The sequence below is a fragment of the Genypterus blacodes genome, unplaced genomic scaffold, assembly GCF_046128005.1.
Source record: "Genypterus blacodes isolate CSIRO-AG114 ecotype Tasmania unplaced genomic scaffold, CSIRO-AGI_Gbla_v1 ptg000147l_1, whole genome shotgun sequence".
NCBI lineage: Eukaryota > Metazoa > Chordata > Actinopteri > Ophidiiformes > Ophidiidae > Genypterus > Genypterus blacodes.
This window is the reverse complement of record NW_027466949.1, coordinates 373,154-393,445: the sequence shown is the minus strand read 5'-3', so window position 1 is coordinate 393,445 and position 20,292 is coordinate 373,154. Positions and strand designations below refer to the sequence as shown.

Genomic DNA, 20,292 nt, shown 5'->3' with positions numbered 1-20,292 from the left:
TGACTCATGTCTCTTTGTAATTTCTCATGTGAATGCCATTAGGGCTGTGTACAGAACATCTCTCTTTCTGCTGTCTGTTGCCTACAGGTCCACATTGTTTTTGTAAAGCTCAGGGAGATTAGCCGCCATTTTACACTTTTTTTGTATTTAGACCACTTTCTCTGTGACATTACAGAGGCTGTAAATAAACATTTGAATTTGCTATCCGACTATGCGACTCTGCTTTAAAAACGATTAACTATGACGAATTACTACCATTTGTGCCGTGCGGGGTGAGGTAAAAGGTTTTCACAGGGGTAATCCTCCGACGTCTCGTTTCCAAGAGATGTTTAGTACATTTTTCTCTATGTGAAACCCCATTTCTCCACCCCCAGTTCACCTGCAGTGGTTTGAGATAAGCAGCATTATTTCCTGCTCAGCATCTCTAACATGCAGGATCTCTCCTCCCCACAAATACAGATGCATGTATCAAATATATATAGAAGCGAGAGCAGGCCTCATGCTACTTCCTGTCTTCACCGCCACAAACGCAAGCCCGACTCGTAGTCACAACAAAATCTCTTTCTGTGCCGTTTGAGTGGAAGTTGCAACAACTTTAGTTTATAGTTAAACAAATTAAAACAATGGCACATTTTAAACATAAGATCCCATTCAACTTTGGTTTGACCTATAATGCTTTGGAAGTTTTTACTGTAACAGAAATATCAGGGATAGCATGGGCTTAAAAGCCTGTGGAAGCAACTCCTCACGCTCAACCCATAAACACTCACCACAATGATACAAGACTAATAAAATGTGGTTGAATGGAAAAGCACTAATGGGGAACCGGAGGATTTACAGGAATAAACAGAGAGCCTTCTGATCACTGTTACAGTGGAAACTTCTCAGGTGATTTGCTGTTTCATACTAGCCACCCATAGGTCAAGTTTGATTGCCGTGTCCTGGGAAGAGTCCATCAAAGTCACTGTGGTGGGGCGTTTGGGGATCAAGGGCCCCATAGAAGGGCCAAGGTGGTGCTCTCAGGGCCTTATGGACCCTTCCTGGAAAGGGAACAATGAACTGACATTCTATCCTGCTTCCTTCTTCCTGGAAAAAAAAAAAGGAGCATAACAAGTTATTAATACCCACCAGCTGATAATGGTGTAGGGCAACTGGAGCGAGTGCGTCTGGTTCGGGGAATCATTGGCTGGACCCGAACAGTACTCAACATTATCTAGTCGCTCCTCTCTTGAAACCTATTTGTTCATTTTTTATGGAAATGAAAGAAGTCCAGGAAAGATCGCCTGGACTCCTAATAAGCTATAGGACCTGATCATGTGACATCATTCAGAAGTCCCTGAAATGATGAATGTTCCTTCAAATACTGTAGGAGGAAAGTATGGAACAGTGAAAACACCTTAACCTCTTATAAAGGAAGGTCCTGTTTCCTAAGATGAGAAAAAATGTCAAAGAAAGTGCTGAAACATTTTTGTGATTTTGGATTACATTTATAAAATGGTTAAAGTTATATTTTTGTTATAATTCTGTGGTTGAATCACGCTGGTGAACAGAAACATTTGGTTTGCCAGTTGTAAGATGAGAACACCTTAATGACATAAAGAGACTGAGTGTGTCTCACTCCCCATTGTTGGCGTGTGAGGCTGTACTTTTTAAAGTGTGTGTTAGAGCGTGTGCGCTTGGCGATGTATTAAAACGGTTGTCAGAGTGCTCTGAGTGAAGTCACTGATAGCTCTTCTAGCCCATTCTTGGGATTCTTTCCAATGGAAACAATCCCATCGCTGATCCCAGTGTGTCAGCAGAGTCTGACCTGCCAACCCCTGAATTCCCTCTGACTCCCAACCACAGTCCACATTAACACTGTTTCTCTCTCACTCCTGTACACATAAACTCACACCCGGCCAACTTCTTTGTGCACCCACAACATAACCTCTCTCAATCACGCTCTGTCACAAGGAAAAAAAAGCTTATCTGATGAACATTTTCCATTCCTCTCTCCTCATCTCGCGCTTATTCTTCATTTTGGTTGATGTTTACTTGTTCTTTCTCTCCCAGACTTCTATTCCACTCTGTTGTCTCAGCAAGTTTCCCATACATGACTGTAGAAACATACTCTGCATTCCCACAGAACAGGTTATGTAATGGAATCATTATAAACACTGTCTCTGTGCGTATAACCTTGCTATTTGAGCAGCGCAGCGTTACTGTATGCCACCAAGGTTTAGTTTGCGGTTGTATGTGTGTCAGTCTATGCATGTTCTTGGAGGTTTTATGTATAACCGTGTGTGTTATTATGAGTGCCATGTGCGTAAGGGAAAGATTCTTTTCCCATGGTTCCTCAAGTGTGAGAAGAAGTAGAGCTCTCAGGGCATGATGCAAAAACTCTGCTAGTTATTTATAACCTGTCTGGAGACGGCCCACCAAGCGTAGACACATATCTGGCACTGTCAACAAGAGAAGAGCTAGAATAAGATACGCAAAGAGGCATACGACAAGAGGTGGGGGATTAAAAGGTGAAGGAGTCAGCAAAGGAAAAATGGATGTGGAGGAGGTGGTGTGGAAGTAATCTGCTCTGTAGCGCGAGCAAATCACAGGTTAAAGACCCGGTAAGCTCTCTTGGTGGCTGACTTAGATAAGACTTGACAAGGTGAGGTCAAATGCAAGCGCAGCACAAATGACACTGGAGAACTTGCACGGTGTCATCATGGCCTTTTAACATTTAACAAGGGTACTTTGTGAAATGACGGTGGGAACAACAGGAATACTTATGCAAAGGAAAACTGTAAAAGGAGGTCATGAAATCCATAGGAGGACCGGGAGGTAAAACATTCACTTTCATCTGTCTTCCCCCCCCCCCCGAATGTATTTGACACTTGAAAATCCCTCAGCCCCATCGAGAGCTGAGCACAATGATGCAGTGATTGCTATTCAAAACAAAGCCTCAACAACTTCACAATTAATCAAAGTCAAGCACACTCAATAGTCTGCCAAACTGCGCTCTGCATGTACTGCAGTAGTCCAGCCTTGGAAGACATAATGCAAATGCTGGGCTCTCAACCATGGTACATTTTTGGACAGATGACTCTAAACACCTTGGGACTCGTTGTCTTTTTAATGGGGTGATGTAACGGTACATTGCCATCTCATCCCATGGCTTGTAAAGCTTTGATCAATAGTCAAGTCCTGGTATCCACTGTTGTATAGCGTTTGTGTGTTAATGTGCTAAGCCACAGGCTGCGGCTCTTCCATAGGCTGTTGATATAAATAGACAGCTTATGGCCCCACCACTCTGATCCTCATTGCCTGGTGACCCTGTGGAAAAAGCAAGAAAAGGGGGCGAGATTAGGTCCAGAGCGCGAGCACAGATAAACAGAATTGGGAGAAGAGAATTTAGGGGATAAATACAGTCAAAAGGACAAGAATGGAAGTGCAATGAGAGATACAGTATGTGTCAAGGCGGAGAGGAAGCAGGATGACAGTGAAGAAGATTCATGTTAAATCATCCGTGTCTCTCGTCTTTGAACCCCTACAACCCTTTTCTAGTTCCCCTGTTCCCCTCCCAGAAAGCACAAGAGGTCACTGGAGGCAAGAATGTTTTAAAACAACAAAGGAAATGAGTTATTTTTTTCCCCAATAAAGGCTAGTTAAAGCGCTATCAATAGACTCCAGTGAAAATAAACCAAAGACTAGATGTTCGCTGCCCGTAAGAGGTCATTCCATCACTCCCACCCCTAAAGCCTATAAGGGGGATGTGTGCAAATGTATTTAGGCTACACATTCATCTGTTGATTTTCTCCAGAACTTACCTCCTGTGTCCTTTTATACGATTCCTGTAGATATGAATGTACAGTGTTGAAAACGTTTTCCATGGCCTGTGAGATTTACAAGACGATTTAGATGTTTTGGATTCCTAAAAGACAGTGGGATTTCGCTTGATCACATTGCTTTAGTTTAAATGATCTCAGACAGGGGTCATTAATCATGCGGATGCGGTTCTCTGTTGGAGGTGAGTTGGCACCAAAGTGAAACAATGAGTGCTTGTTTCAAAGGAAAGCGTTCCGTTCCACTCTGAAGTGATGCGTTGACCCTTGAGAAGTTTATACTGATAAAACTATACAGTTCACTCAGTCTCTCAGATAGAGTGCATGCCATAGGGAGCAGGTCATGGAAAAGTCTTGAGTTTGACTAAGTGCACTCTCTTTTTTTACCCCGTCTGTCAGTCTGTTCCTACCTCATTCGCCACACGCGCATGCACACACAAGTAAGTACATGAACATGTTCAGATACACTCGTTCAAAAACACATCGAGCTATCTACACACTCACACACACACATCACTGAATGCTGAGGTAATTTGTAACAGTAGAACAGCTCATAACTGTGGGTAAAAGAAACAAATGACACATACTAGGATTTACACTGCTTTAAAAGGCTATGTTGGGGGACTCAAGTCAAGAAGTATATCATCAATATCATGCTTAGGATTTGAATGAGCTCTGACATATTACTAACACAGGGATCTTAAGGAAGGACATTGCAACATGGCCTACATCAGCAAAACCTGTCAAGCTCTTAAACAGTGAATTAGTGTGTGTAAATGCAGTCCGTACAGAAATATACCCATCCAGCTGGTGTGCTGATCACTGTAAGAGCTTCAAACTGGATTTAAACATTCTTATTTCGCCGCAGTTAAAATTGTTTAAACGTGTTATAGTCTGTTCACACAAGCTGAAGCATATTGTTCCAAGAGACGTACTCTCAAAGCCCTGCACTCATGAATAATTAACTTTTATGCAATGCAGAGCTGCAGAAGTGTTTGGATGTACGCCCGCTGTCAAGCTAAAAATACTGATTCAGAGGATTATGTTTTGATTAGTTAACAGGATTACTTATCCTCACCTGGTTAGCATTGTGGATAATCTGACTGATGTTGCTGTCAGTTGGTGGTTGGAGTATCAAACTTCTATATCTATTTTGTGCGAGAAGTATTTGTTCATCATTACCTGCTGAATGTGAGGACATACCAGTCTATCTACAAGCAGAATGTTACTTAGTTTATTTAGTTTATAGCTAATACATCAGTCAACTCCGTCATCACACTTTTATATCTAGAAACACTCAATATGAGGACAGACCTTCATTTTTTGACTTGAATTTATCCACATGCAGACTGACAGAGTCCCTGTCAAACAGCGCCCCCTGTTGACAGGTGGCAGTGAGGACAGTTGAGAGTTACAAGTTGATAGGTCGTTGTAGCAAAGCGGCATGGCGGTTACACTTTTACCGCAGTCCTAATAAGTGAGGCATTCACGGACAACCGAGCAGACACTGGGTTCATGTTTAGCCGAGTAGTGTTCCGTGAATAATTACTATTTGGTTGTGAAATAGTTTCCACTGTCGTGACGTTGAGGACTCGCAACAGTAGTCGATACTGTTAAGCTGGCTAACGCGCTAGCTGGTGTGCTAACTGGCTATGTCGCAACCCAGCGGTTTGACTGCTTGGAGCTAACCGTTAACTCCCCTCGGCGATAAACAGAAAGAAGATAAGGTGGGTAGGCTGTCATTCGCTGACATATATGAACTGAAAGCGGTACAGTTTGCAAGTTCGATACATTTAGTAGCTGTATTCTGCTATGTTATCAACACAATTAAACACGAACAAAGCTCCCATTAGCCCAAATATAGCCACCTCGCTACAGGCAGAGATTACACGGGACAGCTGGTTAGCTCTATCGGCTACTTGTTGACACTAGCGTAGTTTGCGGACCGAGCTGTGCCAGTGAAGCTTTGAAACCTTACATGGTCGCCACCTTGGCTTATATTGGCCAACAAGAGCAGGGACATGACAGCACTTGGTAACCGCGCTTGTTTGTTAACGTGTTTGACTCCTCAACCCCAAAGAAAACAGGAAGGGGCGATTGTTCACAGACGAAAGCTACGTCACCTTTTCCCGCTCTTGTATTTTGGTTTGCGTTTAATCTGGGAGCTACATTGGTACTTGTAGTTAAACGTTGATTATTCTGTGTTAAATGTTTGAATGTCCCTGATCTTAATCTGACCCACCCTGGATTGTGGACACAGCTGTTTAGGTTATAAAATATTTGATCTGACTGATTAAAGGTGGTTCGAATTAACCAATAAAACATGTCTGAAGTCACGCTGCTCTATGTAATCAAAGGGATCAGCTGGTGATTGAATTATTAGTACTTACGAAAACATCCAGGTAACCTATTTATTACCTATTTACCCATTTGACACACCCAGATGCTCTCACACACACTGTCTGTAATTATCAGAACATGCCTTTAGGCTTGAAGTCTTATTTGTACTCTTGATGCATTACAGCAAAGTTGGTTGTTTGGTTTGATACTAAACAACATGATTAGTTGTATGCGATCGTCCCAGTTTTATCCAGTTTGATCTGCAGTGCTGCTCTGCACACGTATGAAATTGATACCCAAATGCGAAAGGTGCCCTCATCTTTCATCCTCTACAGATCTGAATTGTACCAGACTCTACCTCCAACAGTGACACACACACACACACACACACACACACACACACACACTCAGTTTAACACTCAAGAATATATTTTTTTACAATTGATTTGTTATGTCTATGCACAAGACATGAATAAACCATTAGAGTAAACAAACCGATTGTGTCATGTGTTGGCTGTACAGTAGAACTAGACAAATTAGAGCCACTTACTTCCAAGCATATTACATGGCAAACTCTCAAAACCATGTCGATCGCCAATTAACATGACAGTATAAACTCTGAACCATCCCGGCCCAAACGTGTATGCGGGAAAAATGGTCATGACAGATCTCAAGCTAGGGCCATGATGTCATACACGTAATGTTGTTCATCTTCTCCACCTCTTTATGACCTCAAATGATGATGGGAGAAGTTTAAAGTGCTGCGTTCCTCCTCTCATCTCCACTCTGATATAGTTGCGTCCTGATTCTACGTTTGTGATATTTGTCACTCTGCCCGGGTTATCTCAACAAATCAGCCAATGGTTTCTGTGAAATAAGGTGAGAAGTAGTCAGGGATCAGTTTATTCTGTGTTTGTGGTCTCTCTCAAGCTCACAGTGTAATCTAGAGAGTCAGTAAATACATTTGGTTGAAAAGTAAAAGATAGGAATCATTTGCAGGGTTTTCTCAGTGCAGCGTTCTCTCTAATCTTTTGTCTGTGGTTCTGTCTTACACACATGCACACACACGTCCTTTAAGCTGATTGTTTAGCCGAGACATAGTTGACCTGTTGGCTGTGCTTTGCTCTGCTGGGATGTCTAGTCTTGGCTTACAGTGAGGAATGCAGAACGATTGCCAGAGATGTGACTGTGGAGTATGAGCAGAATGCATGTGGTCAGTGCGTTCAGGATCATTACTATGGTGATTAAATAAATGTTAAAGCGGCCCAAATGGGTGCGACTAAATCAAACTGACAAGTGGTACGAGCCCGGGAGAGTGGAAACAGTGTTACCGTGGATGTGTTGTATAAATACTCAAACGTCCCCGGTGTCCTCACCGTTGGGGAAGAAAAACACGTTAACTCTGTAACGTTCACAGCTCCTCTCCCGTCGCAGGCTGTAGATGCACGACGCCTCTTAGTTTAGTCTGAATCTCCCCCTTCCGATTGTTCCAGAAGCCACCCAAGGGTGTGTGTGTGTGTGTTTGCGTGGGGACACAGCCTTAATTGTGGCGGGTTTGCTGAGCCAGCTTGTTCCTCACCTCTTGTGCCTCACATTTTCCGTTGTTAAAACCAACAACCCTTAAACCCTTATTGCCGGCGTAATCATGCACACAAACACAGTTGCACTTCTTTTTTTTTCTCCCTTCTTTTTTTCTAAACTGCACCTTCAGCCACTCTGCCTGCTGCGTCATGCTGCGGCAGTTGCAAAAGTTGTCAACGAGGGCAGGTTGCAGGGAGTACCAGGCACAGGTAGCCTTAAGAGTTCAGAGCCCAAACCACAACATTAACGTAAATATAATTGCAGGGCTCGACGTGTGAATCATAGTTACAAGGGATGGAAACGCCCCGCTGGAGGAAACCGGTCCCTGTAGCATCGACTCTGACTCCCTGTGTCAGCAGGACCGGAGTCTCATCAAATCAAGGCTCATCGCAGGGGACACGCTCGTAATGAGATGGTTCAGAGGCGAAGCTTAATTTTACTGAACCTTACTGTCATAGCTGTTTACAGAATCTTTGGGTTTTAAAGGTCTGCTGAACACGGATGCCCTTTGTCAGCAGAGGCATGGAGACAGGAGTGTTATGTAACTATTGCCACAGTAAATCGCAGCTGTAGGTCATTTATATCCCTCACTTTAGGGATCTAAGACAGAAATCAAAAAGACTCACAACTAAAGAGTTTGTGTCTGGCTAGTGGCTTCAGACTGTTGTGTTAGGGACAGCAAGGCAGCCACGGTTGACATTTCTAATTCCATGTAAATATAATAAAGCTGTGATGGTAGGACATTTAAGACGTCTGTGATCTCTCTCTCTCCCCAATTTTAAAATACCACACAATGTTATTTTTATGTGCAGGGCTTTGATGCCTCACTCTTTGAAGTGTTGATTCGGCGACCGTGCATCCACGATTTGTTAAGCCCAGTCAGAAAGGTTCCCCTATTTACATTCCACGCTCGGAATGTCAACGTTGGACTTTCCACTGTTTGTTGGGGGGGGGGGGGATGTTTCGGAAGTAGAACAGAGCAGCAAGGTTTGCTATTGATGAGACCGTCGATAATTCCGTTTGTTTCCCTTCACACAAGTGGCTCCATTTCAGCTCCTTGGCAGATATGAGCGACAGATGAATTCCAGAAAAATGTATTTCCTGTCTGTTTGCTAATCCCCCCTCCTTTCCATTGTTTCTCCACAGACATGGCTGTGTCCGTGCGGGGCCTGTACTTCGTGGTGACCCTGTTTCTGGGCAGCGTGTTTGGCAGCATCTTCATGTTGGGTCCACTCCTGCCCCTCATGCTGCTGTCCCCCGCTTGGTACCGCTGGATCACCGATCGCGTCGTAGCCACCTGGCTCACCCTGCCTGTGGTGTGTACACAGTCTGCTTCTCTCCGTCTCTATCTAGAACCTCATCCTTATTTATGGCCCCCCTCTCTACTTCGCTGTCCCCTCATTTGAATAAGAGGGTGTGTAAAGTGTGTTTCATTCATGTCTCACTACTACCGACGCACATAAACCATGGTAGGCCGAGTTTGAGTGGATTACACCCATGCAAAGCCGCCGCCTTTCGGTGAATTTCGCCGTTTTGAAAGTCAAATAGACCCATTTGCGTGTATCCTGTGGATCCAAAGAGGTTTTTATTATGTGTGTGTGTGTGTGGGGGGGGAGCAGACTCGCCTCTGCTCCTCTCTCACAGGTGAAAGCGATTATAGTTAATCACCTAAATTGCTGAGGTGGATTAAAGACGCTCCCCTTTTCCTGTAGTGTGTTCCCTCCTCATGCTCCCGGTCATCCTGCTCATACAGCATTAACACACTGCACAGGTGCCCCCCTCCACATCTGCTCTTTGTTTCCACTGAATAATTGTGTATGCTTTTTGTTCTATTGTAACAATATGTACCGTTTCTGTGGTTACCAGCGCTCATAGGAGCCGTGTTGTTTGGATGCGTTGAGTGTAATCTAAACATTTAAACTGCCATTAGTCTCATGTATTTTTGCTTCTCCAACGGATAATGAACAATCCTTAAATAACCTATTAAATAACAGGATAAGATATAGAGATATAAGATAAGGTTACATTGATTCTCTTCCCTGTCACTTCTCTCTCCACCCTGCATCCTTTTTCAATTATCTCTCCTGTCTCTCCCTTTAATCATCCACCCTTCTATGGCACCGCTCTGCTCCCAGTCATTATTAGAGCTGGTCTTTGGTGTGAAGGTGGTGATCACTGGTGACGGCTTCATACCGGGGGAGCGCAGCGTAATCATCATGAACCACCGCACCCGTCTGGACTGGATGTTCCTCTGGTGCTGCCTGCTCAGGTACAGCTACCTGCGCCTGGAGAAGATCTGCCTGAAGGCCGGCCTCAAGGCTGTGCCGGGCTTTGGTGGGTACACACACACACACACAAACACACACGATGCCCTGCTCTCCTTTCTTTTTCTACATGCACACCTCTGCATACCGCTTTGATCGCACTGATAACAATGAAAAAGGCGTTGCAAAGCACTTCATATTTAAGAGATGAGCCGGCAGAAACCATTCAAATATAAACGGCTGTATCTAAAGGAAAAATGGAACAGTGCAAGTCGTAGTCCGAGCACTGGAATGAGAACGCGAGATAAAGAATGTGAGCCAGAATATATTCATGTTGCAAGTCTGATTTCCTGATGTAATTTGTTCCAGAGCCTCTGTACTGTTCGCTGTGCCTGCTTTGGAAAGACTTCCAGAAGCACTTGAGTGCGAGCAGTAATCAGGTGGACGTGTAAAGATTGTGCGTGTGCCTTGCAGGTTGGGCCATGCAGGTCGCCTGCTTTGTCTTTATCCACCGCCGCTGGGAGAATGACAAGAAACATTTGGAGAACATGCTGGACTACTTCTGCGATATCAGGGAGCCCCTGCAGCTGCTACTGTTCCCAGAGGGCACCGACCTCACCGGTGAGAAAGAAAGAATTAACACTCTGTCCAGTCGGGGATTCATACTACACTCATTTGATTTGTTATTCTCAGAATGTGTTACACCCCCCACACACACCCCGCCCCCCACCCAGACCAGTGCTCACCATGCAGCTCCACCTGTTTCTATGCCTTTCCACTAACAGTTATGCAAACACAATTTCAGAGTGATAAGGCCATAGCCAAATCCCTTAATGCACGCTCCACACAGTCATCTGCGCCACAATGCTCTGATGTTTCATTACAAGCAACAGTGACATCAAGTGACACCAGCGCATAAAGCCCCGTCTGATCGCAACTAAGCCCGCCCAAGTTCTAGGGTGGTCTTTACCAGGGAAAAGCTTAACTTCTCTTCACATTTCATGATGTCATGAGGCCCGAGCCATGTTACATCATGTTGTCCAGCAGCTTTAGGGCTTAATGTGCTGCTTTAGCTCAGTGTTTGTGTGTCTAAAACGCAGCTATGTTTCATTTGACATAGAAAACAAGGTTGCTTTGCTCTTTCCTCCTTATTGAAGGGATATGCATATGTAGAGCCTTCAGAATATTGAGCAGAGCACACCTAAGCCCCTCTAAAACAGGAGGCCTGACTTAATTGAATGAGGCGTCGCGTTGGAACGGCAGGTCAAGAGTTTTGTCCCCTCGGGCGAGCCGATACCCGAGGCTGGTCAAAGTCCGTCTGCCCTACAATGTCCATCTGAAGGACCTTGTTGTTACATAGTATGACTAATGAGTCGGGATGTATTTTCCGTGTTCCTGAGGAATGTTTGGTTAATAAACACTGATCTCTCCTGTGTTTACGTCCACTTGTGGCTGTTATAAATGTAGTGTGTGTGTGTGTGTGTGTGTGTGTGTGTCAGTGGAGTATGTGTTTCATAAATACACTCAAATCCTGTCCCACCTTTATCTTTGCCATTTTCTGAGCACTCCTGTCACCGTCTTCTCTTTTTGTTGATGACGGTCCCTGTGTTTTCATTATTCAGTCGTCTCCATATGAGCACAGACGTCAAAAAGGAGTCAGACAGAGAGCTAATAGTCCCAGCTTGTTCAGGCTGATAACAGTTCTCATAAAATTTTTATTTAGCTTTTTGATTGCAGCTGCCGGGGATTCATTCTTTATCTGTCCCACCTGCAGAGAACACAAAAGCAAGAAGTGATGTGTTTGCTGCCGAGAGAAACCTGCCAAAGTTCGAGTACGTGCTTCATCCCCGCACCACCGGATTCACCTTCATTGTGGAGACGCTACGGAAAGGTCAGAGGTCATGCACTTGTATTTCTTGTATCAAAACTGAGACACTGTTGTAGTTACTCTGCAGTCAAACCGCCGGCAATTTCCCTCTGCTTATTCCTTCATAATGATTATTATCATTGGTCCTCGGTCACAAAGCCTCTGCTATTACCGCTGAAATGTTTAATCAGCGGTTACCCGTGGGAAGATTACATCCTATCATCAGGACTTAGTTGTGAGTTATGAGGCATGGCGGCGCCAACGTCACCTGTGCAGGATCGTACCTGTTCTTCTTCAGAGTCTCAGACCTGCACGCCTCAGCCCACCCGCCAGCCGTTACAGCAACCCTGAGATCCCGCCGCCTCCCTGTGAGCTCATGCTGGCACGTCTCCAGAGTTCATAAATACCACCTCTGGCTCTGCGTCCCCCCCTCCCCTCCCCCGCCTGTCCTGGATGCTGAGCGTGGCACTAACTCTAGCGAGCAGGTGTACTTGAATCGGCGTGATGACACCAGACTTATCCGGTGCTCCTGCCCGTGCTGCTGACTGACATGCTGTGCATATTGTCTTTGTCTAATTCCGCCGTGCCCCTCTGGACTCTATTTTTACAGCGGTAAAGCTGAGCTGTACAGGAGCAGCCACTGGCAGGTGTCATCTTGCCCACATGATGTGTCATTCAGCGTGCACGGTTGTGTTGTAAGGGCACTGCGGCAGAGAGCGGATGGTTCAGAGCCCCAGGTAGTTTAGAGGCCAGGAAGGCATAACAACGGAAAATAGTCCCTGGGTAATTTTAGGTGCATGTGTGTGACACGCTCCCAATTAGCAGTATGGACACGGTAAAGGGATGCAGTGTCACGTCTGCAATGTCGCAACAGACTGAACACGAGGTGCGTTCAGACCGCCACCGTTTTGGCATTTGAGGACATGTGATTATAAATAACCATAACGTTTGATTCAAACACACCGTGTCTTTCCTGGTAAAGCTCAAATCCTCCTGACCTGAATCCACTTGTGTAACGGCTGTGTGACCTGTTTTTACCTTTTTATAATCTGATATTTCCTAGGAGACAACCTGGATGCCGTCCATGACATTACAGTGGCGTACCCCAAGAACATCCCTCAGACTGAACGCCACCTCATCCTGGGCCATTTCCCCCGCGAGATCCACTTCCACGTGCGTCGCTATCCAGTAGCTTCACTCCCGGCCTCCTCCGAGCTGGAGGAATGGTGTCGAGAGCGCTGGGTGGAGAAGGAGGCCCGTCTGCGGGACTTCTACTCCGGCCACCCCCGGGGCTTCGACAGGGACGGCGTGTCGCTCGTGCCACCTTGTAAGTCGGAGTTGCGCGTGACTCTGATCAAAGCTGCCTCGCTCCTCTACTGGAGCGGCTTCATCGCTCTGTGCTTCACCGGCCTGTGGCTGTGGCTTCCGTTCCGAATCTACTTCCTCCTGATGGTGGTGGTGTTTGTGAGTCAGCAGAAGGTGATCGGAGGGCTGGAGCTGTTGGAGCTGGCCTGCCATCGCTACTGGAAGTCCATGGCCACAAACATGAATGAGATGGAAAAGGAGCTGGATGGGAAGAAGCAGTGAAGACGGAACGACGTGGTTGACATCGACCGGTGGGCGCCTTTCCCCCTGTGGTCTGCACATTGGTGGTCTCAGTTGTCATCTCTGCGTAGGTAGAGGATCCCACCCAGGGAGCCAGTGCTCCTCTGCCTTCGTCGGGTACCAAAAGGTGCACCTAGAGACAGCATGCATGGCGTCAGAGCAGGGAGCTTACCTTCCTGTCTAAGCAGCTGAAAGAGAACAGGAAGGGAGGAATGTTATGTGTCTGTGTGCTGAGTTCACACCTCTTCATGTCAGTCGCTCTCTCGCTCTCTCTGTGTGTGTGTGTCTCCTGGTTGTACAAAGTCACCGCTGACATAAGCATTTTATCCGTCTACGTCGTCTCTATTATGGTTTTATACCCAGAACCCCAGTGTTGTTTATGTGTCATAAGACGATGCTGTTAGATTATACGCTGTGTTTAAATCATGTTTTATTACATATGGGTCGTTGCCCATGTTTTGTTTTTTTTATCAATGTCTTAAAGAATGGAATGGAGCCATAAACAGACCACTTGTGTGTCCGAGCACTCATCTCATGTAACAAAATATTCAAGTCAGCCTGGTAGGTAGCCAAACTAGAGTGACCAGCCAAATGAATCAAGTACATTAGAGAGCTATGCCATCATTTACAAGGAACTGTCTGTACTCTACAAATGTCCATTGGATACGATTGTCCCCTGCTTACAGTTTTGCCATAGCGATAACTTGTTGTATAAATGACTATTTATGTAGCTCAAACTTTTTATTGTGCTTGTTCACTCAAGCACATAGAAGCCAAAGGTGAGACATGATGTAAAAAAAAAAAAGGAGAAAAGAAATGTCCGTCTGTCAAAAAGAGCAGCTTCTCCCTCCACGACCTGCGACTACTACAGGCAACACCTAATCACTTACTCACCCAGATCAAAGATGTGACTCAGACGGGCCGTCTAACTAGGAGCAGATGAGCTTCCTGCCCTTTCTGGGAATGGATGGGGGGATGCCTTGTAGAGGCAGGTGGCACCAGGGCGTAAGAATGTCCCGTTGGGTCAACATTACCCCCCGCCGGATGTGTGCAGGGTGGCACACAGAACCAGACTTGGAGTGGAAAACTGGCCCTGAACTCCCCCACCTAATCCAAACAAGCCCACGTAATGCCCACCTCTCCCCGTGTCCCTCTGCAGCCATTGATGCGCCCAGCTCAGCTCAATTAGCACAAGACAGCTGAGAAAGCCGCTTCGATTGTGCCAAAAAAGGACCGAAATTCAACATAAGATCAGCATCAGGAGCAGCATTTAGCCACTGACCCTCGTTGCCATAGCTCAGAATACCGTCTCACATCATGCCATAGTCTGTGAACCGTGACACATTTGTCTCGGCCTCAAAGCAGTTTCTGTAACACTGTTAAAGTCTTTGTTTCTATGAATCTAAAGCTCCTGTAGTTAAAGTGTAAAGAAGTCTGTTTCCTTTCACTGTGAACATCCGCGTTAACTATTGTCTCATCAGCATGTCAATAGTTTACCAAACCATGTATGTACCCCCTTCCCTTTGTTCTCTCTAGACTCCTTCAACTTGAGCTACTATCCAGACCTCTTATACAGTTTTTGTTTTGCTCGTTTTATAATCAATTGCTGGACCTCCTCAAAGTCGCCGTCCTCAGGTACAATACATTGAACACTGTTATAAGTCAATCACCTAAAGGAAAACGTATATATACCTGAATAAATATACAATATCAACTCATCTCAGTCTCTGGTCGTGATTCTTTGTGTTTGTATGATCAACATAATATTGATCTGACCTGTCGTGTCTTTTGAAAGTCAGAAATCATAAAAGTATCCAACATTACCTTGGAATTTTGACATTACAGCAGGTTTTACATTTTATTGATGATTCTACTCATTTCTATTTGCATAACAAATTCATTTTAGCATTGTTTAGTATGTTATCACATCACTACGCAGCATTCGATGAGTCAACATCTCAAACGCTCATGTTACACAACACTAGCGTGTCTATTTTGCACAGACACGCACACACACACACACACACACACACACATTCCAGTCTACCACAGACAACCAAAAAGGTCAGGAGATTTGAAGGTGAAGTGCAGTCGCCATAGTAACTAATGTTGACTCCCCTGTCTCCCAGCAACGGGATGTGGAGTGATGTCAATGGAAAGCATGCTATTTTCTCCTGCTGACGGCATGATGTCACTCCTTTGTGTGTGTGTGTGTGTGTGTGTGTGTGTGTGAGGGAGAGGTGGAAGGGGAGAAGTTTATTTCTATATTCCATATATTTGCTCTCTGGAGGGGTTGAGAGGAGGCGTGATGCTGACATCTCGTGGAATTAAAGAAAGACAAAGCGAGGATAAACTAAAATAGCTGTTTGGGGACGATGAATCATTGGGCCAATAAAGCGCCAAGCAATTACACTGCCAGGGCTTTTTTTGTCTCCTCCCTGCATCCCCTGGATCTGAATATAGGTTCAGATTTGCACTGACAGCGTTGGCAGTGGGTGGAAGAAAGATTGATGATGCACACACGCTCCACCGTGCAATATGAGACACGACACGAGAGCGTCACTACACTTATTAGGCTTATTCCTAAAAGATGGTCAGATGAGTGGGATCTGCCATGATGATCATAGCAGCCTGGGGTCAGTTGTCTCCAGGGAACCTCAGTGCCTCACTTATGAAGCTTCTGAAGGGTAGTGGACACACACACTCGCACGTACACACACACATAAGGAAAGAGTTGTAGATTTGTGCCTCGTCTATCAAATTGCATGCAGTCTAATGGGATCAACAAGGCAGTTTAATTAACCTTATCTGGCTAGATGGCTTTTTCAATAAAGACAGTAGACAATCCTGAGGTTACGCAAGGACAAAGTCGAAGCCCACTATGAATTATAAAGCAGGACAGTGATATCTCAGCATCTCCAGGGGGCTTATTTTAGCCATTGAATACAGTAATCAGGTCATGTCTGGCATTTAAATGGGACTGGAACAAAACACAACAATCTTCTCAATCCATTAATGCTTAAGATCCCTCAAGAAAAAAGGAAATAAGCAAATGTAACGGATACGCAAATAGAACAGAGAAGGGTTTGTTGTGTTCAAAACCTTAATATTTATGTGAGCTAAGTTTAGTCCTGCAGGCTCAGTGTTGTTCTGCAGCCGATTCCACCACAGTGACACAGACACTTAGTCCCACAATGAAGCCTTCCAACAGTATCAGGGCTATAAATAACTACACGCCTGTACTGCAATATCAGTAGGTGGATTAGGAGTGTGTATCCGTCACCGTCTATTTACAAACCCAAAGTAATCAAACGTCTTTATCATCCGTGATCTGCTGTATGACTGAACAGGAAGGGGAAAATGGGATTTGAGCTGGAATGTGTAATTCCTTGTTTCCACTTTATTTTCCTTTAACAAAAACATTACATCGGCCTATTTGGCATGAGATTTAATTATGTTAATCCCTGCTCTGTCTTCCTGAATGTAACCTTTGGTGTATTTTGGGTTGCAGTGAAGATGAGTCCCCCCTCCTGCCTTCTTACAGAGGCAAGAGAGGCACTTTGCATTCATGCTTCCCAGGGAGAAAACGGCTTCAGACATCATCTTTTTATCAATATTCTGCTGCCACCTAGAGGTCAAAAGCTGCATCGGCCTACTTTAACATGCGGTAATGACAAATGAGGCCAAGCCAGAGGAGATGAATAAAGATTCTCACCAAGCAAAACTATGCCTTTATTCAGAAATCACAACAGAGAAAATCCTGCAGGAGCCAAAAGAGAACAAAACACTCCTTTTTCAAACCTCTCACCAAGAAAATATACAATAAGATAAATGTATTGTCAATAAAATAATTTTATAGAGTAATGCAATTGAAAACAACAAGCCTAACAATAGATGATAAAAGAGAAGAGTAAAACTAGAATACTTATTACACTGCACTGATGTGGTTCTATGGACGATCTGTGTATTTTGATTTCATTTTTCCTGTCTCATGACCTTCTGAGTCAAAGCATGAACTGCTGTGTCCCCCTAGTGAAGGCTGATCTGTTCTGTTAAGCCCTACAGGCACAAACTACAAAATGTTAGAACGGGAATGTGTCCAATACCGTGCTATGACCAATTTCCCAAAATTAATGTTACACTTTCAAATTTGATATATTAAAGGGAACTCTTTCCAGGACGCTGGTATTAAAAGGAAGCTCCGGTCAGCTCGGCGTGACAGAGGAGAGATTAAAGCTTCCTTTCATAGTCGCATCCTCAAGCCAGCAGGCGGCCAGAGAATTCTTCCAACGTCGCCGTTAAAAATCTACCTCCTCCTTATATGGAAGACGAGCGACTTGAAGCTACACACTCTTGATTATTGGCCAAATTGACAGACTTCTACTGTACAGGGCATCACTTGTAACTGTAACCATGGTCAACTTCAGCCACTTTGATGGTACATTTCAAGAATATCATCAATCAAAACAAACGCACATTGAGAGTGGCATCTAAATCAAATCCGTACCGTCGTGAAAAAGAACAACAAATCCCTCGCATATGACATCAATCAGTGCATTCAATACTGTAATCATCTGGATGGAAGTATACATTTAAACAATTTCATATTCTTTACACTACAGGCTATGAAAAGGTAAATGATATCGGCGTCTTAACTGCTTTCACTGCTCACTAGTGTCAAATACTCACAACACAGAAGCACAAGCCCCAGGAAAGCTGCAAATGTGGGGAAACATTGCCTTGGGTGTATTTAAGCTTTAAGTAGAGTGGACTTGTTGCTTTTTCCTGTGTCTGGATACTTAACGTACTCGACTTCAGCTCTACGGCCGCCACTTATCGAAGCATACAGACCAGATGATACCATGTTTCTGTGTGACTGACATCATGCGTGTGTTTTCCGATCGTATGAGAAGCTGCGGCGCATGCCTTGTGCTGGGGTGTTGAGAATTTTGGGTGTGAGCGCGCATGGAGGTGTGGCAGAATTCAACAAGTGTTTGGTTTGGTTTTCTTGCGAAGCCTATTCAGCGCAGAACAGATCCGGCCGATCAACCAATCTTCGAATCAGCAGAGGTCTAAGGTCATAAGGTCGGAGAGTGGTGGAGGAAGGAGGGGGAGGGGGGTGAAGCCACGACTTCACTGACCACTAAAGTCTGCAGATGACGGTGTGCAGCGCAGAGGTAAGGGGAGGATAGAGGCGAGGGAAAGGAGGACATAGGAGTGAGTCCCCCCCGCCCGCCCGGCGCCAGGTTAATCCACGACCCGCCTCACGAGTTGTCTGAGGGGACGTGCTCTTCGAACCCCTCGCTCTCCCTGACCAGCGCCCTCTCCAGGATGACGCGGCCCTCCTTGTACCGCTGGCTGTCCTCGGTGGCAAACTCGTAGATCCAGCCAAGCTTGCTGTTGCAGTTCTTGCAGCTGACGTCGCGCACCATGTGTCTGCCTGTGAGCATCACTCTGTCCTGCACCTCGCTGTACTGCAGGTTCACCACCTGGGGGGTTCAGACACAAGCAGACGCACCAGATGTAACTAGTTTTTAATAATCATGCAATTGAGGGGTTGACTTAGAAGTTTTGAGCCAAACATAATCTCCTTCTTGATTTAATCTATACACACTTGTGTAGATGATGCTCTAGGGAATCTGGCTTGGCTGGCCAGAAAAAATCTAAATGATGACATAATCTGATTTAAAATCTGGGAAGTAGTGAAGGTCTGAGGGGTCACATCAGGTCAGTGGGGTCAATGCTGAACTAGTTCAAGGCAACAATCATGATTTGCAGATCCAATCCATTTACTGTCCTTCTTGTACCACAGTGGAACACATACAGTCTACAATAACACACATATGTAGTGTCACTACTTACAGCTCCCACTCACCTCCTCAAGTGTCATGGCTCACAATTTATCAATCTAACTATGTACACTTGCTTGCTTTCTTTCAGCCAGAATCTTTACTAATAATTGTGTTACTTGGCGACCCGGCACTGTACCTTATTAAAGAGGAAGGCCCGGCCCGTGGCTCCAGTGAACCGTGTGGAGATGAGCTCAGAGCGGTTGGTCAGGATGGTGTCACAGTTGGCACAGGAGAAGAGGCGAGTTCCCCCAATGTGGTCCAAGAAGATACGTCCCATGATTCAAGATGACTCCCTGGGAATAACCCACCTGGAACTAATGAACACTGCGTTCATATTGGAAAAATTAAACGGAAGACAAATCTTTAACCCTTAAATGTCTGACTGTTACCACTGTTACGACATACAATTTGCATATACTGGAAATACTGTGAATTAACATGACTCCCAGTTGAATACTCCACCTATTCGAACTCTTCTTATGCTTGTCATGTCAGTTGTTGACAGTAGATGGCAGCTGGACTTCGAAGAGTCCTCGCTAGACTTAAAAAATATCACTAACAGTGAATACCACTGAAACGCGGGTGGAGACTTTGCTCTGACGAATAACAAGCGACGAATTTCATGCGTTTAATTTGATCTCAAGTACGTTTCAGCTGAGCTGTGTCGTGCTGGTCGTCATTAGAAGCTAACGTTAGCCACTCAGCTAACAGCGCTAATGATAAGCTCGGGGAAAGACGGTAACACAACGCAACCGCCGTTTGGCTTCATACAACGGCCCCTTACCTCTTCGGATTCTGTTTAGTAGCGCCAAACGTTCCCAGCAGCGCAGATGTCACGGATATATTCGTTAAATCTTACGCGAACATCTGTTTGTGTCTTTGTGCCGTCGTCGGGGCTTTTGTTGTTCTTTTTCAGCTGTTCCTGTCTGCACACAGCCACTATCAACATCCGGTTATGACGTAGC

At 45.1% G+C, this 20,292-nt stretch overlaps 2 protein-coding genes across 3 annotated transcripts; one reads left to right on the top strand and one right to left on the bottom strand.

Moving 5' to 3' along the window:
• Positions 1-5,217: 5,217 nt before the first annotated feature.
• Positions 5,218-15,198, top strand: lclat1 (lysocardiolipin acyltransferase 1). Its single transcript, XM_076165548.1, has 6 exons — positions 5,218-5,545; positions 8,886-9,055; positions 9,875-10,073; positions 10,478-10,624; positions 11,778-11,894; positions 12,934-15,198. The coding sequence occupies exons 2-6, from the start codon at positions 8,888-8,890 to the stop codon at positions 13,455-13,457; spliced, it is 1,155 nt and encodes a 384-aa protein (XP_076021663.1). The 5' UTR covers positions 5,218-5,545; positions 8,886-8,887; the 3' UTR covers positions 13,458-15,198.
• A 1,975-nt stretch (positions 15,199-17,173) lies between these two features.
• Positions 17,174-20,281, bottom strand: ypel5 (yippee-like 5). 2 transcript variants are annotated; one of them, XM_076165627.1, is made up of 3 exons: positions 20,112-20,281; positions 19,464-19,651; positions 17,174-18,964 (listed from the first exon to the last, which is right to left on the bottom strand). In XM_076165627.1, the coding sequence occupies exons 2-3, from the start codon at positions 19,602-19,604 to the stop codon at positions 18,740-18,742; spliced, it is 366 nt and encodes a 121-aa protein (XP_076021742.1). In that variant the 5' UTR covers positions 19,605-19,651; positions 20,112-20,281; the 3' UTR covers positions 17,174-18,739. The 2 variants fall into 2 exon arrangements, with proteins under 2 accessions (XP_076021742.1, XP_076021743.1); XM_076165628.1 differs by having other exon boundaries at positions 19,464-19,641.
• Positions 20,282-20,292: the final 11 nt, after the last annotated feature.